General features: G+C 37.2%; 1 protein-coding gene across 1 annotated transcript; it reads right to left on the reverse strand.

The window, feature by feature from the left end:
- LOC128565541 (olfactory receptor 5M3-like) lies at positions 1-932 on the reverse strand. Its single transcript, XM_053562052.1, is given in 2 exon segments — positions 1-770; positions 773-932. Coding segments are annotated over 2 exon segments (930 nt in total).
- Positions 933-17,261: the final 16,329 nt, after the last annotated feature.

Consider the following 17,261-nt stretch of genomic DNA (forward strand, 5'->3'; position numbering starts at 1 on the left):
TTATTTTTTTAAACATATCCTGTTGATTACTTTGGTCAAGGCTTCTTTCACGTCCTTGTTCCTCAGACTGTAGATCATGGGGTTCAACATGGGGATCACCGTGGTATAGAAGACAGCCACCATCTTCCCCTGCTCCACGGACTCCTCGGTGGGCCGTCTGAGATACATAAAGATCAGGGTGCCATAAAATATGATAACAGCTGTCAGATGGGACCCACAAGTAGAAAAGGCTTTCCGTCTCCCTTCTGTTGAGCGCATTCGTAGGATGGCAATGAGAATGAATAAATAAGAGATGATAATTACACTCAGGGAATATGTGAAGTTAATTCCTGCCAGTATGATCATTGTATATTCTTTCACAAAGGTCCCCGCACAGGCCATCTTGATGAGAGGTGGGTCTGCACAGTAGAAGTGGTTGATCTCGATTTTCCCACAGAAGTACAAGCCATACGTCCATAATGTTGCTGCCAGACTAGTCAGGAAACCATATATGTAAGGGAAACAGATCAGTCGAATACAGACAACCCTTGACATTTTGCTGCTGTAGAGCAGAGGGTTCCCAATTGCCATGTATCTGTCAAAGGCCATCACAGCCAGAATAAAAATTTCCACATGAACAAGAGCAATGAAGAAGAAGCACTGTACCAAACACCCAGCATAAGAAATAGTTTTTGTCTCTGATAGCAGGTTTTCCAACATTTTAGGGGTGACGTTGGAAGAAAACCACACATCAACAAAGGACAAATGGCTGAGGAAAAAGTACATGGGCTGTTCAGCTGTGGACTGATCTTAATTAACAGAATCATGCCAGCATTGCCCACCATGGTGATAATGTAGACCACGAGAAAGATGATGAAGAAGAGAACTTGCCATTCCTGACGGTCTGTTAATCCCAAAAGAATAAATTCTGTCACATCGGTGAAATTGAGCATTTTCTGAATTCTTGATGAATATGAGTTAACAAATGTCTGTGGCAACTAAAATGAAATAAATGAAAAATTGAAGAACTGCAGTTTTCTTGATACATATCTTTATACATGCCCCCATGTATTGTTTCCTTTATTAAATATCTGTGATCACATTTGGCCATTCTTTCCAGAAATTCTTTCCTGAGTACCTCTGAAGATTACTAAATAGATCTTAGTATGTAACAGTTATAAAAAATAAATTTAGTGAATTAAAAATGCTAGTACTAAGAATTGTGAGTAGTCACATTTCTAAGACTATTTATTAAATATATTATGTTTTCAATGCTGGCATGTTTGGTGGTTTTGTATTTTTAAGATAATTGCAAGGAGTCATAATTCCCTTTTTAACAGAACTCAAATATCATGGGTTATTTATTTACCTCACTTTTCCCCCATTATAAGCATATTCCCCATGTTTAGAAATGAAAACTCCGTAATGAAATAATTCATCAGATAAAAATATTTTAATCATTCTTATGTTTTCATTCTTTTAAATTAAACAGCAAACTGATGGAAGTAGCCTTAGAATTCAAGTTAAAGGGTGAACCATTTATACACATTCATTCTATATGCATATTCCCTGGATTCAGACTAGCTTCCAAATTTGACATGGAATAACAATCCACTAGATATCATGTATCTTCTGATATGCTCTGGAAATTAAAAAATGATTAAAAGAAAAAAAAATTAATGTCAGTAATTCTTGGGGTACTGACATAAATATTTCTGCAACTAGTATATATTCTTACAGAGTTATAATAGGTACAGAAATAGTCAATAGAAATCGACTCTTCATTGGGGCTCCAGTGGAATTTCAGGAAGTTTCCTCAGATATTTTGAGAATTTATTCTCAAATGTAGCATGTATCATATAAAACTTCTTGAGACAATATTCTGAAAATTGAATTCCTAAGAAAACACTAGTGACTTGTATGGTATTAATTGATGTTAAGAAGGAAAATGTAAAAGTATTTCTCTATCAAATAATAATAGGGAACCTTAGCATTCTGTCAAATCTCTTGGAGATTCACAGTCTATCTAGTAAATTATGGGAAGCTCTGTGAGAAAGAACTGTGTTAATATTTACTCTACCCAGCCTTGATGCCATTGCCATGCATACTTAGGTCTGCTCAACATCTTGTTCAAATGTATTTCTGTGGTGTGTTTGCATAGGGTAGGAAAAAATAAATCTCCCAAGATGATTCATACAGACAACAATTAAATCCCCATCAAAATCCTAACCCAATATTTTTCAGATCAGCTGATTTTAATATTTATGAAAAAATGTAAAGGTCTACAAGTTATCTTCCAGAATAATAAACAAACTTTTACCTAATAGATATGAAGATCGACCGTAAAAATATGGTCTTCCCAACAGTGAGTTATTGACATACAATTAGAAAAAAACGACAACCAATGTTTCAGTATAAAAAGTACAGAAATAGCTCTACACTCATAGGTGACTTGATGTAGGAAAAATGTGGCATTTCAAATCAAGGGTGACAATAGAGATCATCGCAATATTTTCTGTCATCTTAATTGATTCTTTTAATGGGAAAAATATTGAAGTATATCTTTCCTTCACACCAAGAACAGAAAATATTTTTAATCCTATGTGATGGTTTAACGTGTATTCCTTATTTTATGGCTTATAATTTATATAGATATTATACATTACACTCAATTTTGTCACAAATTATTTAAATATACAACACATCAAAATAAGTTAAAATATTGAATGTATTTGAATTTTTTATTCACAATTTCAATATACTAACATTTGTATAAAATGAAATTAACATCTAAGTATTTATTTCCATAAGACAATTCTGAAGTCAGAAAATACCATTATCAGAGAACTTGTCAGTCGCTTTATATAATGTTTTCCTTCTGAGCAGCCTCAGGACATCCACGTGAGCAGCCCTTTATTTTTCATCTACCCTAAGAACACTGGAGGATACTGGCTATTAAATAGCATGAGGACTTTGAAGAATTGTTCAACTCTTTTTAACATGAGTTAAAAAGTTCAGAAAACACTTTAAGTCACTTTGTAAAATCTTGTAAGACATAAATCTGGTTATGTACACATGCTTATACCAAGTAATCATTGGGTATCTTTCAAGTTCCAGACACCGTACTGGTTGCTGGAAGTAGGGCAGTGGACAAGACAGAAGCAATAGGCTTAGTTGTGTGAGTAACCAGGCTCAGAAAACGTAACATTATAGCTCAGCTCACAGGTCAAGAGCGGAAGAATGAGAAGGACGATCACATACTACTGCTCCAAGTGTAGTGATCTTCATCTGTAATATTTTCCAAGAAAATCTCTTTTTCAGTTGAATATTTTGCTTCAGTAAGAGTAACACCTGTTGCCAAACATGTTTAAATTCAATTTATCTCCTACTATTGTCTTCCTATACTACTTCAGTGATTTCAGCTATGGGCTACTGGAGAAACCCAGTATGAATAAAAGAGGACCTGGTATTAGGGTTTTCCTGGAGGTACAGATGATAGGGACAGATCATAACAACCATGAGAGATGGAGGAAGAAGAAGAGAGGCAGGAAGCCAAGTAATCAGTGCCCTAACTTAAGGATAGAAAGAAATTCCGACCAAGAATCCAGGACAGTGTCTAGAATTATAACTTAATTTGTCAAGAAAGACAGCAAACTGTTCTTTTAAGTCGCAGCTAATGAGCAACTTCTCCGGTCTAATATCTAGGTTTTAGTACTAAGTGAGTCTCTAAAGGGTTTTGCAAACTTGGTCAGGCCCCACTGGTCATCTAGACATGCATCCTTTTTAGTGGAAACCATTATGCCTAGCCATATTTGAATTCTAAAATTACGGGACTCTAGTAAACAAAGACAACCAAAATACAGATCTATAGCCCATGGGTAGTTTGTCATGCTGCCTCCCAGAGGCCAGAGACTCTCACAGCAAGGTGTTCAGATGGAGTCTGTCAGCTTGATGAACCAAGAAGGATCCTGAGACTGATAATGCAGCTGAGCAAAACAGAATTATTTTCACCAGCTGACTTGTCAGGCCCTGAATACAATTTACGTATTTGACTTTGAGTAGATTAATAATCTAATTTTAAATATCTTCGTTTTAAAAAAATGAAATCAAATAATATTCTTGGGAACAGAAAGGTCCCGAAGTACAAGTATTTCTTATGGAAAACCAGATCCCAGACAAAAACAGAGCATTGGAAAAGAATCCACAATCTTTTAAGATAAAAGAAACAAAGGAATTTAGAGATCTGCTTGTCTTGGTCCCTAAGCTCAAAACACTGAACCTGAAGAGTAATTTTCCAATATGTTTAAGGGTCACAAAGAAAAAGGCTGTTTGAGCATTTACTTCATACAGGTCAGAAAAAATTTTAATGATTAAAATTATTTTAAGCGATTAAGTTACCTAGACTTAAATGATTACTGGTAATAGTAGACAGCAAAATATTAGGTAAACAGGAAACACACACAACAAATGAACATGATTTGAAACTAATAATAGTGAATACCTCTGCTGGAATATGCATAATTCACATTTATTTATTTATTTATTTATTTATTTTGAGACAGAGTCTCACTCTGTTACCCTGGGCAGAGTGCCCTGGCTCAGACTTTTGGAGCCCAGCAATCCATTTGCCTCAGCCTTCAGAATAGCTGGGATTATAGGAACCCACCACGATATCCAGTTACTTTTTTCTATTTTTAGTATAAATGGGGTCTCACTCTTGCTCAGGCTGGTCTCAAATTCCTGAGCTCAAGCAATCTGCCCTTCAGGGCCTCCCAGAGTGCTAGGATTACAGGCATGAGCCACCTCTCCCAGCCAAGACAGAATTCTACTGAAATACCATAAAAGTGAAAGACAGAACTAAGTAAGTACCCTATAGATTTTCTTTCATGCCAAATGCGTTGTCTGGGAAAATTTGTCCCCAAACTATTTATTTAAGTACATCACTATTTAAATTGTACAAAATTTAGTGAAGAGAATACATGAATGATAATACTAGATATTGAAAACTAACTCACGAGCACATTTCCTCTCCTACCTGTGATAATACAGGTATCTTCTTAATAACCACTAAGGTCAAATTCTGGCCAGGGCCATATGATTTATACCTACAATATTGACATCAGTGTTTACCTCAGGAGGATTCCCAAGTGTGTCAAGAAGAAGTAATTAGATGTGGAGTCCCACTGGAGAACATGCTCAGAGGAAAAATACCAATGAGTCATACTGGGCTACATCATATCAAGTTATTAAGAAAAAAAATCTTTATTTTATACTCTACTGAAGTTCAAATCAATTGTCTGTTATGAATACCTGGGTAGGTAGAACTTTAAACAATATTGAAGACTAAATCTAAAATACCCTATGGATGCTTAACCTCTTATGAAATGGAATTCAGATAATTGTCTTTATCATTTCAAGAATGCTACTGTATTTCCTACATTGTCCTTTAACAAGTTCACACAAACGTATGTACTAATAAAAGAAAGAGGCGGAAGCTATGTTGACTGGTTTGATGCAACGTCAGACTGTGTAAAAAAAAAAAACACATTGTACCCCACATATGCATAAATGTATTCGTGATCTATGTGTATATGACTTAATAAAATTAAAAAAAAGAGTGGGATTGGAACATTTCTAGCAGATGGCCAGCCTGGGAACTTGACGAATGAGTACCTTTATCTGTGAACCTTGCTTCAGGTTTGGAAAACTTACTCTACAAAGGAATGCAGAGCTCAGACTGGCAAGGTCTGCAGAGAATTTACTGAGCTTGAGCAAGAGAAAGTCCGTTTTTTTCTTTTTTTTGTTTGTTTGTTTGCTTTTTCTGCTGTGACCTGCTGCAAAGTAGCAGATGCCTATGAAGGGACTTGGCTGTTTCCTACTCCTCCCTTCAACGTAAAAGTCTGCACCTACCCTTGCAGTCCAAAATGCTTCATCGCTTGTGAAACACAGTGGTTCTTCCTCCCAACCACACCCACGCAGGAGCAGAGAGAACTCAACTATCCACCAGCTGAGTTTGGTTTCAGCTCCAGACGGGAGGGCATTTTTCCCTATTGTATGTCATAAGATGCTTTCAATGGCTACTTTGGTTTATGTCTCCAAATTAAGACCTTGGATGTTTGGATGTGGTTTAAGTATTTTATCTTAAGAAGAATAAGATATGAGACTTTGATCAGATACGTGTAGTGCAGTTATTTTTTTGTAGTCTGTACATTGTACAGTCTTCTTTCAATCTTTCTCTCTCCTTTCTCTCTCTCTCTCTCTTTTTTTTTTTCCTAAGATAATGTCTCAGTCTGTTGCCTGGAATAGAATGCGGTGCTGTCAGCATGGCTCACTGCAACCTCAATCTCCTGGGTCTAAACCATCCTCCTGCTTCAGCCTCCTGAGTAGCTGAGACTAAAGTCACATGCAACCACATTCAGACAATTTTTAAATGTTGTGTAGAAATGGGGTCTCACTATGCTGGCCAGGCTGATTTCAAATTCCTAGTCTCAATTATCCTTATGCCTTTACCTCCCAAAGTTCTAGGCTTATAAGCATGAGCCACACCTGTCCTCAATCTCTTTATATTACCTTTTTTTTTTATTGTTGGGGATTCATTGAGGGTACAATAAGCCAGGTTACACTGATTGCAATTGTTGGGTAAAGTCCACCTTGCCATCATGTCTTGCCCCCATAAAGTGCGACACACACCAAGGCCCCACCCCCCTCCTTCCGTCCCTCTTTCTGCTTTTCCTCCCGCCCATAACCTTAATTGTCATTAATTGTCCTCATATCAAAATTGAGTACATAGGATTCATGCTTCTCCATTCTTATGATGCTTTACTAAGAATAATGTCTTCCACTTCCATCCAGGTTAATACGAAGGATGTAAAGTCTCCTTTTTTTTTCTATTTTTTATTAAATCATAAATGTATACATTGATATGATCATGGGGCATCATACACTCGCTTCATAGACCATTTGACACATTTTTATCACAATGGTTAACATAGCCTTTCTGGCGTTATCTCAATTACTGTGCCAAAACATTTACATTCTACATTTACCAAGTTTCGAAATACCCCTGTAAGATGCACCACAGGTGTGATCCCACCATTTTTTTTAATAGCTGAATAGTATTCCATGGTATACATATACCACAGCTTGTTAATCCATTCCTGGGTTGGTGGGCATTTAGGCTGTTTCCACATTTTGGCGATTGTAAATTGAGCTGCAATGAACAGTCTAGTACAAGTGTCCTTATGATAAAAGGATTTTTTTCCTTCTGGGTAGATGCCCAGTAATGGGATTGCAGGATCAAATGGGAGGTCTAGCTTGAGTGCTTTGAGGTTTCTCCATACTTCCTTCCAGAAAGGTTGTACTAGTTTGCAGTCCCACCAGCAGTGTAAAAGTGTTCCCTTCTCTCCACATCCACGCCAGCATCTGCAGTTTTGAGATTTTGTGATGTGGGCCATTCTCACTGGGGTTAGATGATATCTCATAGTTGTTTTGATTTGCATTTCTCTAATATATAGAGATGATGAGCATTTTTTCATGTGTTTGTTAGCCATTCGTCTGTCGTCTTTAGAGACAGTTCTATTCATGTCTCTTGCCCATTGATATATGGGATTGTTGGCTTTTTTCATGTGGATTAATTTGAGTTCTCTATAGATCCTAGTTATCAAGTTTTTGTCTGATTGGAAATATGCAAATATCCTTTCCCATTGTGTAGGTTGTCTCTTTGCTTTGGTTATTGTCTCCTTAGCTGTACAGAAGCTTTTCAGTTTAATGAAGTCCCATTTGTTTATTTTTGTTGTTGTTGCAATTGCCATGGCAGTCTTCTTCATGAAGTCTTTCCCCAGGCCAATATCTTCCAGTGTTTTTCCTATGCTTTCTTTGAGAATTTTTATGGTTTCATGCCTTAAATTTAAGTGCTTTATCCATCTTGAGTCAATTTTTGTGAGTGGGGAAAGATGTGGGTCCAGTTTCAGTCTTTTACATGTAGACATCCAGTTCTCGCAACACCATTTATTGAATAGGGAGTCTTTCCCCCAAGGTATGTTCTTGTTTGGTTTATCGAAGATTAGGTGGTGTAAGATGTTGGCTTCGTTCCTTGGTTTTCAATTCGATTCCAAGTGTCTATGTCTCTGTTTTTGTGCCAGTACCATGCTGTCTTGACCACTATGGCTTTGTAGTACAGACTAAGATCTGGTATGCTGATGCCCCCAGCTTTATTTTTATTACTAAGAACTGCCTTAGCTATACGGGGTTTTTTCTGTTTCCATACAAAACGCAGAATCATTTTCTCCAAATCTTGAAAGTACGATGTTGGTATTTTGATAGGAATGGCATTGAATAGGTAGATTGCTTTGGGAAGTATAGACATTTTAACAATGTTGATTCTTCCCATCCATGAGCATGGTGTGTTCTTCCATTTGTTAATATCCTCTGCTATTTCCTTCCTGAGGATTTCATAGTTTTCTTTATAGAGGTCCTTCACCTCCTTCGTTAGGTATATTCCTAGGTATTTCATTTTCTTTGAAACTATGGTGAAGGGAGTTGTGTCCTTAATTAGCTTCTCATCTTGACTGTTATTGGTGTATACAAAAGTTACTGACTTGTGGACATTAATTTTATATCCTGAAACATTACTGTATTTTTTGATGACTTCTAGGAGTCTTGTGGTTGAGTCTTTGGGGTTCTCTAAGTATAAGATCATGCCGTCAGCAAAGAGGGAGAGTTTGACCTCCTCTGCTCCCATTTGGATTCCCTTTATTTCCTTGTCTTGCCTAATTGTATTGGCTAGAACTTCCAGCACTATGTTGAATAGTAAAGGTGACAGAGGACAACCTTGTCAGGTTCCAGTTCTAAGAGGAAAAGCTTTCAGTTTTACTCCATTCAGTAAAATATTAGCTGTGGGTTTGTCATAGATAGTCAATCAGTTTTAGAAATGTGCCTCCTATGCCTATACTCTTCAGTGTTCTAATTAGAAAAGGACGATGGATTTTATCAAATGCTTTTTCTGCATCTATTGAGAGGATCATATGATCTTTATTTTTGCCTCTGTTAATATGGTGGATAATGTTTATGGACTTGCGTATGTTAAACCAGCCTTGCATCCCTGGGATGAAGCCTACTTGATCATGATGAATGACTTTTTTGATGATAAGCTGTAATCTATTTGCTAGGATTTTGTTGAGAATTTTTGCATCTATATTCATGAGTGAGTTTGGTCTGAAATTCTCCTTTTCGGTTGGGTCTTTTCCTGGTTTTGGTATCAGGGTGATGTTTGCTTCATAGAATGTGTTGGGGAGGATTCCTTCTTCCTCAATTTTTTGGAATAATTTCTGCAGTACAGGAATAAGCTCTTCCTTGAAGGTTTGATAGAATTCTGGAGTGAAGCCATATGGACCAGGGTATTTTTTGGTTGGAAGATTTTTGATTGTTTCTTTAATCTCAGTTCCTCGAAATTGGTCTGTTCAGGAGCTCTATTTCTTCCTGGCTAAATCTAGGGAGAGGGTGTGATTCCAAATATTTATCCATTTCCTTCACATTGTCCAATTTCTGGGCATACAGTTTCTGGTAGTATTCAGAGATGATCTCTTATATCTCTATGGGATCAGTTGTTATTTCCCCTTTATCATTTCTGATTGAGGTTACTAGAGATTTTACTTTTCCATTCCTCATTAGTCTGGCCAATGGTTTATCTATTTTATTTATTTTTTCAAAAAACCAACTCCTTGTTTCATTAACTTTCTGAATGATTCTTTTGTTTTCAATTTCATTGATCTCTGATTTGATTTTGGATATTTCTTCTTCTACTGAGTTTAGGCTTAGATTGTTCTTCTTTTTCCAATTCCGTAAGATGGCTTGTGAGATTGTTGATGCGCTCTCTTTCTGTTTTTCGAATGTAGGCATCTAAAGCGATGAATTTTCCTCTCTAAACTGCTTTTGCAGTATCCCAGAGGTTTTGGTAGCTTGTGTCTTCATTGTTGTTATGCTCAAGGAAGTTAATTATTTCCTGTTTTATTTCTTCCTGCACCCAACTGTTATTCAACAGAAGATTGTTTAATTTCCATGCCTATGGGTGGGGTCGAGCGTTTTTGTTAGAGTTGAGTTCCACCTTTATTGCCTTATGATCTGAGAAGATACAAGGTAAAATTTCAATTCTTTTTATTCTGTTGATATTTGTTTTGCATCCCAGGATATGATCAATTTTGGAGAATGTTCCATGGGGTGATGGGAAGAATGTATATTCTTTATCTTTGGGGTGGAGTGTTCTATATGCGTCTATCAGGCACAGTTGTTCTAGGGTCTCATTTAAATCTCTTATATCTTTGTTTAATTTCTGTTTAGAGGATCTGTCCAGCTCTGTAAGAGGTGTGTTAAAGTCCCCTGTTCTTATGGTATTATCAGATATCATATTGCTCAGACTGAGTAAGGTCTGTTTCAAAAATCTGGGAGCATTTAAATTGGGTGCATAAATATTTAGAATTGAAATGTCTTCTTGTTGTATTTTTCCCTTGACCAATATAAAGTGACCATCTTTGTCTTTTTTGAACTTAGTTGCTTTACATCCACATTATCTGAAAATAAGATTGCAACTCCTCTTTTCTTCTGGATTCCATTTGCCTGAAAAATTTTCTTCCAACCCTTGACTTGGAGCTTTAATTTGTCTTTTGAAGCCAGGTGTGTTTCTTGCAGACAGCAAATGGATGGCTTGTGTTTTTTAATCCAGTCAGCCAATCTGTGTTGCTTCCGTGGGGAGTTCAAGCCATTAACATTTATTGAGATAATTGATAAGTGTGGTTGTATTCTATTCATCCTATTTTATGAGAGTCCATTGCTTAGTTTTATCTTTTGCATCAGTGTGGAGGTTAGGTCTGTCCTTTAATTTCTGAATTCTTACTTTGCTGCTGATCCATTTTGGTGGTCAGTGTGCAGAACAGTTGAAGTATTTCCTGTAGAGCTGGTCTTGTTGTGGCAAATTTCCTCAATTTTTGTATATCCGTAAATGATTTTATTTCTCCGTCAATTTTGAAGCTTAGCTTAGCAGGGTACAGAATTCTGGGCTGGAAATTGTTCTGTTTAAGTAGATTAAAGGTAGATTACTATTGTCTTCTTGCTTGGAAAGTTTCATTAGAGAAGTCTGCAGTCACTCTGATGGATTTGCCCCTATAGGTCAACTGGTGGTTACTCCTGGCAGCTTGCAGAATCTTTTCTTTTGTCTTGACTTTGGACAGGTTCATCACAATGTGTCTTGGAGAAGCTCAGTTAGAGTTGAGGCGACCTGGGGTCGATTATCCCTCTGAAAGCAGTGTGTCAGAACCTTTGGTGATATTTTGGAAATTTTCTTTTATAATATTCTCTAGTATGGCTTCCATTCCTCTGGGGCATTCTTCTTCCCCTTCTGGGATTCCTATAACTCGTATGTTGGAACGCTTCATAAAGTCCCATAATTCTGAGTGAACGTTCTGCTTTCTCTCTTTTTCTGCCTCTTCTACTGTCTGAGTTATCTGAAGAACTTTGTCTTCTACCTCTGAAATTCTTTCTTCTGCATGGTCTAACCTGTTGCTGATACTTTCCATTCCATCTTTAAGTTCCCTAATTGACTGTTTCAGTTCCTTCAGCTCTGCTATATCCTTTTTATATTCTTCATAGCATTCATCTCTTATTTGATTCTGTTTTTGGATTTCCTTTTGGTTATTTTCCACTTTATTAGCAGTTTCCTTCATTGTTTCCATCATTTCTTTCATTGTTTTCATCATGTGTATTCTAAATTCCCTTTCTGTCATTCCTAACATTTCTTTATAAGTGGAATCTTCTGCAGTAGCTACCTCATGGTCCCTTGGTGGGGTTGTTCTGGACTGGTTCTTCTTGTTGCCTGGAGTTTTCTGCTGATTCTTCCTCATGAGTGATTTCTTTTATCTGTTTCCTTGCCCTAATTTTCCTTTCACTTCCTCTTGCTCTTTAAGTTCTCATGCCTGTGTACTAAGGGTTTGATGAGTTCTTATGGTACAGGACCAGAAAGGTGAGATGGTTGTAGAGCAAGAAAGGGATGAAAGAAAGGAGGACGGAGTGATAAGAAAATAAAAAAAATAGAGAAGGGAGAGGGGGTGGGTAAAAGTAATATTGACAAAAAGAAGAGAGTTACAGAAAGAGGGAGACAGAGCAATATAGGTGTACAGTAGGATACTTTGACACAAATTTAAAGAAACCCACCTTCTGGGGGTGCCCAGTTGGGTGGTTCCCTTGAGGTCAGCAGCTCTTTGCTAACCTGGTCAGACACAGTACCCCACCTCCACCAAGTAGAAAGGAAAGACAAAAATGCTATAAATCAAACCAAAACAAGCAAAAAGAAAACTTTACTGGATAAAATTGGGTGAAAAACCAAATAATAGCAGTAGAAACACTAGCAAAAATGAAGTTCTGGTTATTGAAAAAGGCAGCAATGGGAAATTATAATTAAACTAGAAAAATTGAGTAAGAAAAAAGATCTGTATGGAAAAGGTTGAAATTAAAAAACAAAACAACATCAACAACATCAAAATAAACAAAAAAACAATCAAACCCCCCCCCCCCAAAAAAAAAAAAACACAACCCAAAACAAAGCAGTATGTATGTGTTGTTGAATATTGTCTGGGCAACACATGGTCTTCTGGGGTATGAGATGTTAATCACAGTTCTGATACGGCTGGAGGCTGCTGATTTCTCAAACCCCAGCAGGTAGACACCCTAAATCTCTCATCAGCCCACTTAAAAGGCACTTTGAACTTGTAAACTTGCTGAGCAGAAGCTTTCCCAGGAAAGTGCTTGTCGCTGGAATCACTGCTGAAGTGGCTATCCACTTACCCAGTGTGCCAAAACCAGTCTCACTCTGCCCCTGAGGGTTAGGGCTGCAAGGCGACTCAGACCCCACCCTTAGGCTATTGGGTGGCTGCGTTGCCAGCTCCCACCCGATTGTAGCTCTGCGACCCTGCGGGCGGAGCTTGCCGGGGCAGATAGCTCACAATGGCTCCCTGTGGCCCACAGCCAAACACTATTAACTCCGTCTGGCTCAGCGGCTCAGACTGGGGCCCTAGACAATGGCCAAAGTTCTCCGCACTCCCGCCCAGGCTTTCCCCAAGGCAGCCCAACTGAGTGCCAAGTCCAAAGACACCAAAACAGTTCACAGGTAAGGCCTTTCTGGTCTGCAGTCTCACTGCTACTGAACTTACAGTTGCTGGCAGGTTTAGACCGATTGAACACACGTGACCACTTGCTGGTTTTCCACTGTTTTAGTCCTCCTCTTGGGCTCCAGAAGTCTCTCGCTGACTCTCTGTATCCTCACAGGTGTGATGATAGGCAGGTCCCACCAGCCAGAGATGCCTGAAGTCCTATCCCCCCGGACTCTCAGTGCCCAGATGCAAGGAAGCTGTTACTCGGCCACCATCTTGCTCCTGCTATGACACAGCTTTGTTTTCTGGATTTCTTCTCTTCTATGTAGAGAATAATAGCTGTGCCTGGTAGACTTCTGCTTACATAATGTAATGTAGGCCCAACTGAGTCACTTGGCCACTTTTAACAGCAAGGCACCTGGGAAGGTGAGCAGTAGCAAGTCACAGTGCTGCCCTGCACACAACTGAGGTTCTCCAACTGCTTCTCCTCACTTCCCAAAATAGCCATATTCCTTCCTTATGCTCCCTCTGCCAGAAGTCCTATATTTCCTTTTACTAAAGAATGGTTCTTAGTATGAAGCCAGTCCTAATGATAATAATTTCTGTATCTTGTTTAAGAAACACAGATAATCTCAGGTTATGAACATATTCTCTTACACTTTGTTCCAGAAACTTTATTATTTTGTCTCTAACATTATGCACTTGTATCCTCCTAGAATTGATAGTTGCATATAGCGTGACTAGGGGATAACAAAATGATTAATTTCAAATGGATATCATATTGACCTAACAGCATTTATTGAGAAATGTTCCTTTCCCAGTACATCTCAATGCTCACCTTCATCAAAAAACCAGTGATCATGTAAGCGTGTGTCTGCATCCGCCTGAACCATATCATTTAGTTTGTTTGCTTGTTTGTTTTTATTACTGTGGATTTACTGGTGTCTTCTTAGTTCTTCATTATAGAAAACAGCTCTCCTGTCGTTCATGTTTGAATTTCTGTCTGGGCACATATACAAACATAAACACACACAATACATAGGCGTAGCATTTTAGACTTGTCCTTGTTCTCTTTTAGAACTTTAAGAGATGGTGTTTTATGGCTTCTGTTATTTCTCTTAATAAGTCAACTGGTCCTCTTTGCATTGCTTTTATGAGCATAATATGCTTCTCTTTATCTCCAGCTTCTTTTGAAATTTTGCTACTGTTTTGTGATTGAGCAATTTGACTCAGGTGACTGGAAAAGTTATACTGTTTGTGGTATAAAAGAAGCTTCAGTAGAATAACGGACATGTACTGAAGCTTCTTTTATCTGTGTGCAAACATCTTTCATTAGTTTTGAAAATTCTTTTGACCTGTTCTCTCTAAAGGTCACATTAGCCCATTCTTTCTCTTTTTACTTTTACTTCCTAGAAATCTGGCCATATTTATGTGAGACCTATTTACTATGTTCCTCACTTTTCTAGTGTTTATTTCAGTATTTTACATTTTTTCCTCTCCTTGCTTTTTTTTGTGTGTGTGTTTTCTACTGACCTAGCTACCATTTCACTAATCCTGTTTTCAGCTCTTAAACCTACATAAACATTAAAATTTATGTTGTTTAACATGTCAACTTTAGAACCTTCCACTGATTGTTAGTATGTGTTAATCATAATTATTTTAAAGTCTTTGCCGTGTAACACTAATATCTGAAATATATTGGTTCTGTTTCTATTGGTTGACCTGTCACATTGAAAAGTCTCTTTCCATCCTGAATAAATTTTGATTCAAAGATTGCTACTGAATATTTTATGCTAAATAGGAGACACCATATAATATTAGAGTTTCCCTTTTTGAAGACATATTTTTCAGGCCTAAATTTTCTGGGCTTTCTCTTCTTAAGCTATTATGGATTTATTGAGAAAATTGCAAGTTTACTACCCTGTTTCCTCGAAAATAAGACATCCTCTGAAAATAAGACCTACTTACAGGAAAGATAAGATGTCCCCTGAAAATAAGACCTAGCACATCTTTGGGAGCACATCTTAAAATAAGACACTGTCTTATTTTCGGGGAAACAGGGTAATATAAATTAGTATTCAATCACCTTATAGTTTTTAGCTGTAGCATTTACTACCCCTAAAATAAATAGCAAGTTGTTCACTGACTCTTTGTCTCAGGTTTTATGAAATATAAAATTCATGCAATGATATTACATGTCTGTTATTCTTCTAATTATTGACACAATACCTGTAAGGTACTTAGAACTGTTTGTGGCATGTAGGCAAGATCATACAAGTATTATGTTTTAATCTTTTTGCTCCTAAACTTTTGCAATATATTGTATATTTAGTCTTTAATTATTGACAGTTGATATTTTAATTCTCACACTAAGTTTAATAAATTTGAAGGTTAGCCAATATTTTTACTGTCTGGCCAAACAATATAAGGATGTAAGATTTAATATAAAATGAAACAAAAAACCTTATCTGTCACCACGTTCTTCTTCCTCATGATACTATTTTTCCGGGAAATAAATTCTATCCTTTGAAATCTACATATTAAATATTATTATTGATTTACATAGTTGGTTTATACAAACACACACATCACATAATTCTTGGGAATTTGTTTTGTATATGTGCAATTCTAGCTTTATTGTTTCTTCTTAAATTTTGGATGTTTATTTAAAACTTCATGGTCTCCTGGTTTTAATTGTCACCTTTATTTCATGTAGAAATATATATTTTTATAATTTGAATCAATTAATTCCAATATCTTAAATTGAGGGTATCCACCTATGCTTTTTATTTCTTTCTTTCTTTTTAATTTATATTAACTAAGAGGTTATCTATGGCAATTGTCTGAAGCCTGGATGGCTGAGGGTTCATTACTCTACTTTGAGTCTGTGTTTTGTTATTCAGTGCCATGAATCTTCTCTCCACCTGGACCACTTTTTGTTAATGTCTTGAGATTTGACAGCTCAGGAGAAAAGTCTAAATCCAAACCAGAAATGCATGGACATTAACCGAGTGTCATGAATTTTTTTTTTTTTTTTAGACGGAGTCTCACTATGTCTCCCTGGGTAGAGTGCTGTGGCATCATAGCTCACAGAACTTCAAACTCTTAGGCTTAAGTGATTCTCTTGCCTCAGCCTCCCAAGTAGCTTGGACCACAGGTACCCATCACAACGCCCAGCTACCTTTTCATTGCAGTTGTCCTTGTTGCTTGGCTTGGCAGTCCTGGGTTGGGTTCAAACCTGCCAACCCTGGTGTACGTGGCTGGCACTCTAGCTGCTGAGCTACAGGCACAGGGACACTGATTGTCACAAATTCTTAAATGAGGTATTTTGTTGTTGTTTTTAACTCCTAAGTCAAAGCCTAGATAGACTGATCTCAAAATATTTGTTGTTTTGTTTGTCTTACTGACTCTAAAATTCTTTAGTGGTGTAGCCTTTCAATAATCCTAATCTCATGAGCACATTTATGTTTTAGCTTCCCAACTCATGACCATTTCATTATTGTTCTCTCATCTTCCACGTAGATGATTATCTGTGAGGCTCTGAGTCACCTTTGGTGGGCTGTAGGCCTCTACACCTACAAAACACACACCCACAAGGTGAGAAGACAGTGGTCCTCTGTAAACATGAGGTGATATTATTAAAACAGTGTATATTCCCTTACATGTTGATACAATGGGTTTAGACATCCATTGAACATATTATTGATTAACCTTCTGGGTTCTTACACAGATTTCTAGCATTCAGTTTAGAAACCTATTGATCATTTTTTTTTCTCTAAAGAGCCAAGACTTAAACCAGGTATCATGGCAAAATACTAGACCACTGGTTGGTATATTTTAGGCTAGAGATAGAGCCCACACAGGAAAGGTCTAAAGCTGAGCCGACAAAAGAACATGCAATGAATGAGGCTCACATTTGAGGTTTGATACGTTAAAATGGAATGCTGGCTTTGGGAAGCTGAGCAAGAATAACTAGAGATTAGCTGAATTATTTTTTTTCAAAAGCTTATTATATATTTAAAAAAAATGCTAAGAAGCAGTCTGAAACTCTATGACTAGCTCCTTACACAAAGAAAATCCAGTTCTAGTTTTATTGCTTTAGTTCCCCAAAGTATAAATCAATTTTTTTTCACTTACATGAACTCT

The sequence above is a fragment of the Nycticebus coucang genome, chromosome 14 (genome assembly GCF_027406575.1).
Source record: "Nycticebus coucang isolate mNycCou1 chromosome 14, mNycCou1.pri, whole genome shotgun sequence".
In the NCBI taxonomy this organism is placed as follows: domain Eukaryota; kingdom Metazoa; phylum Chordata; class Mammalia; order Primates; family Lorisidae; genus Nycticebus; species Nycticebus coucang.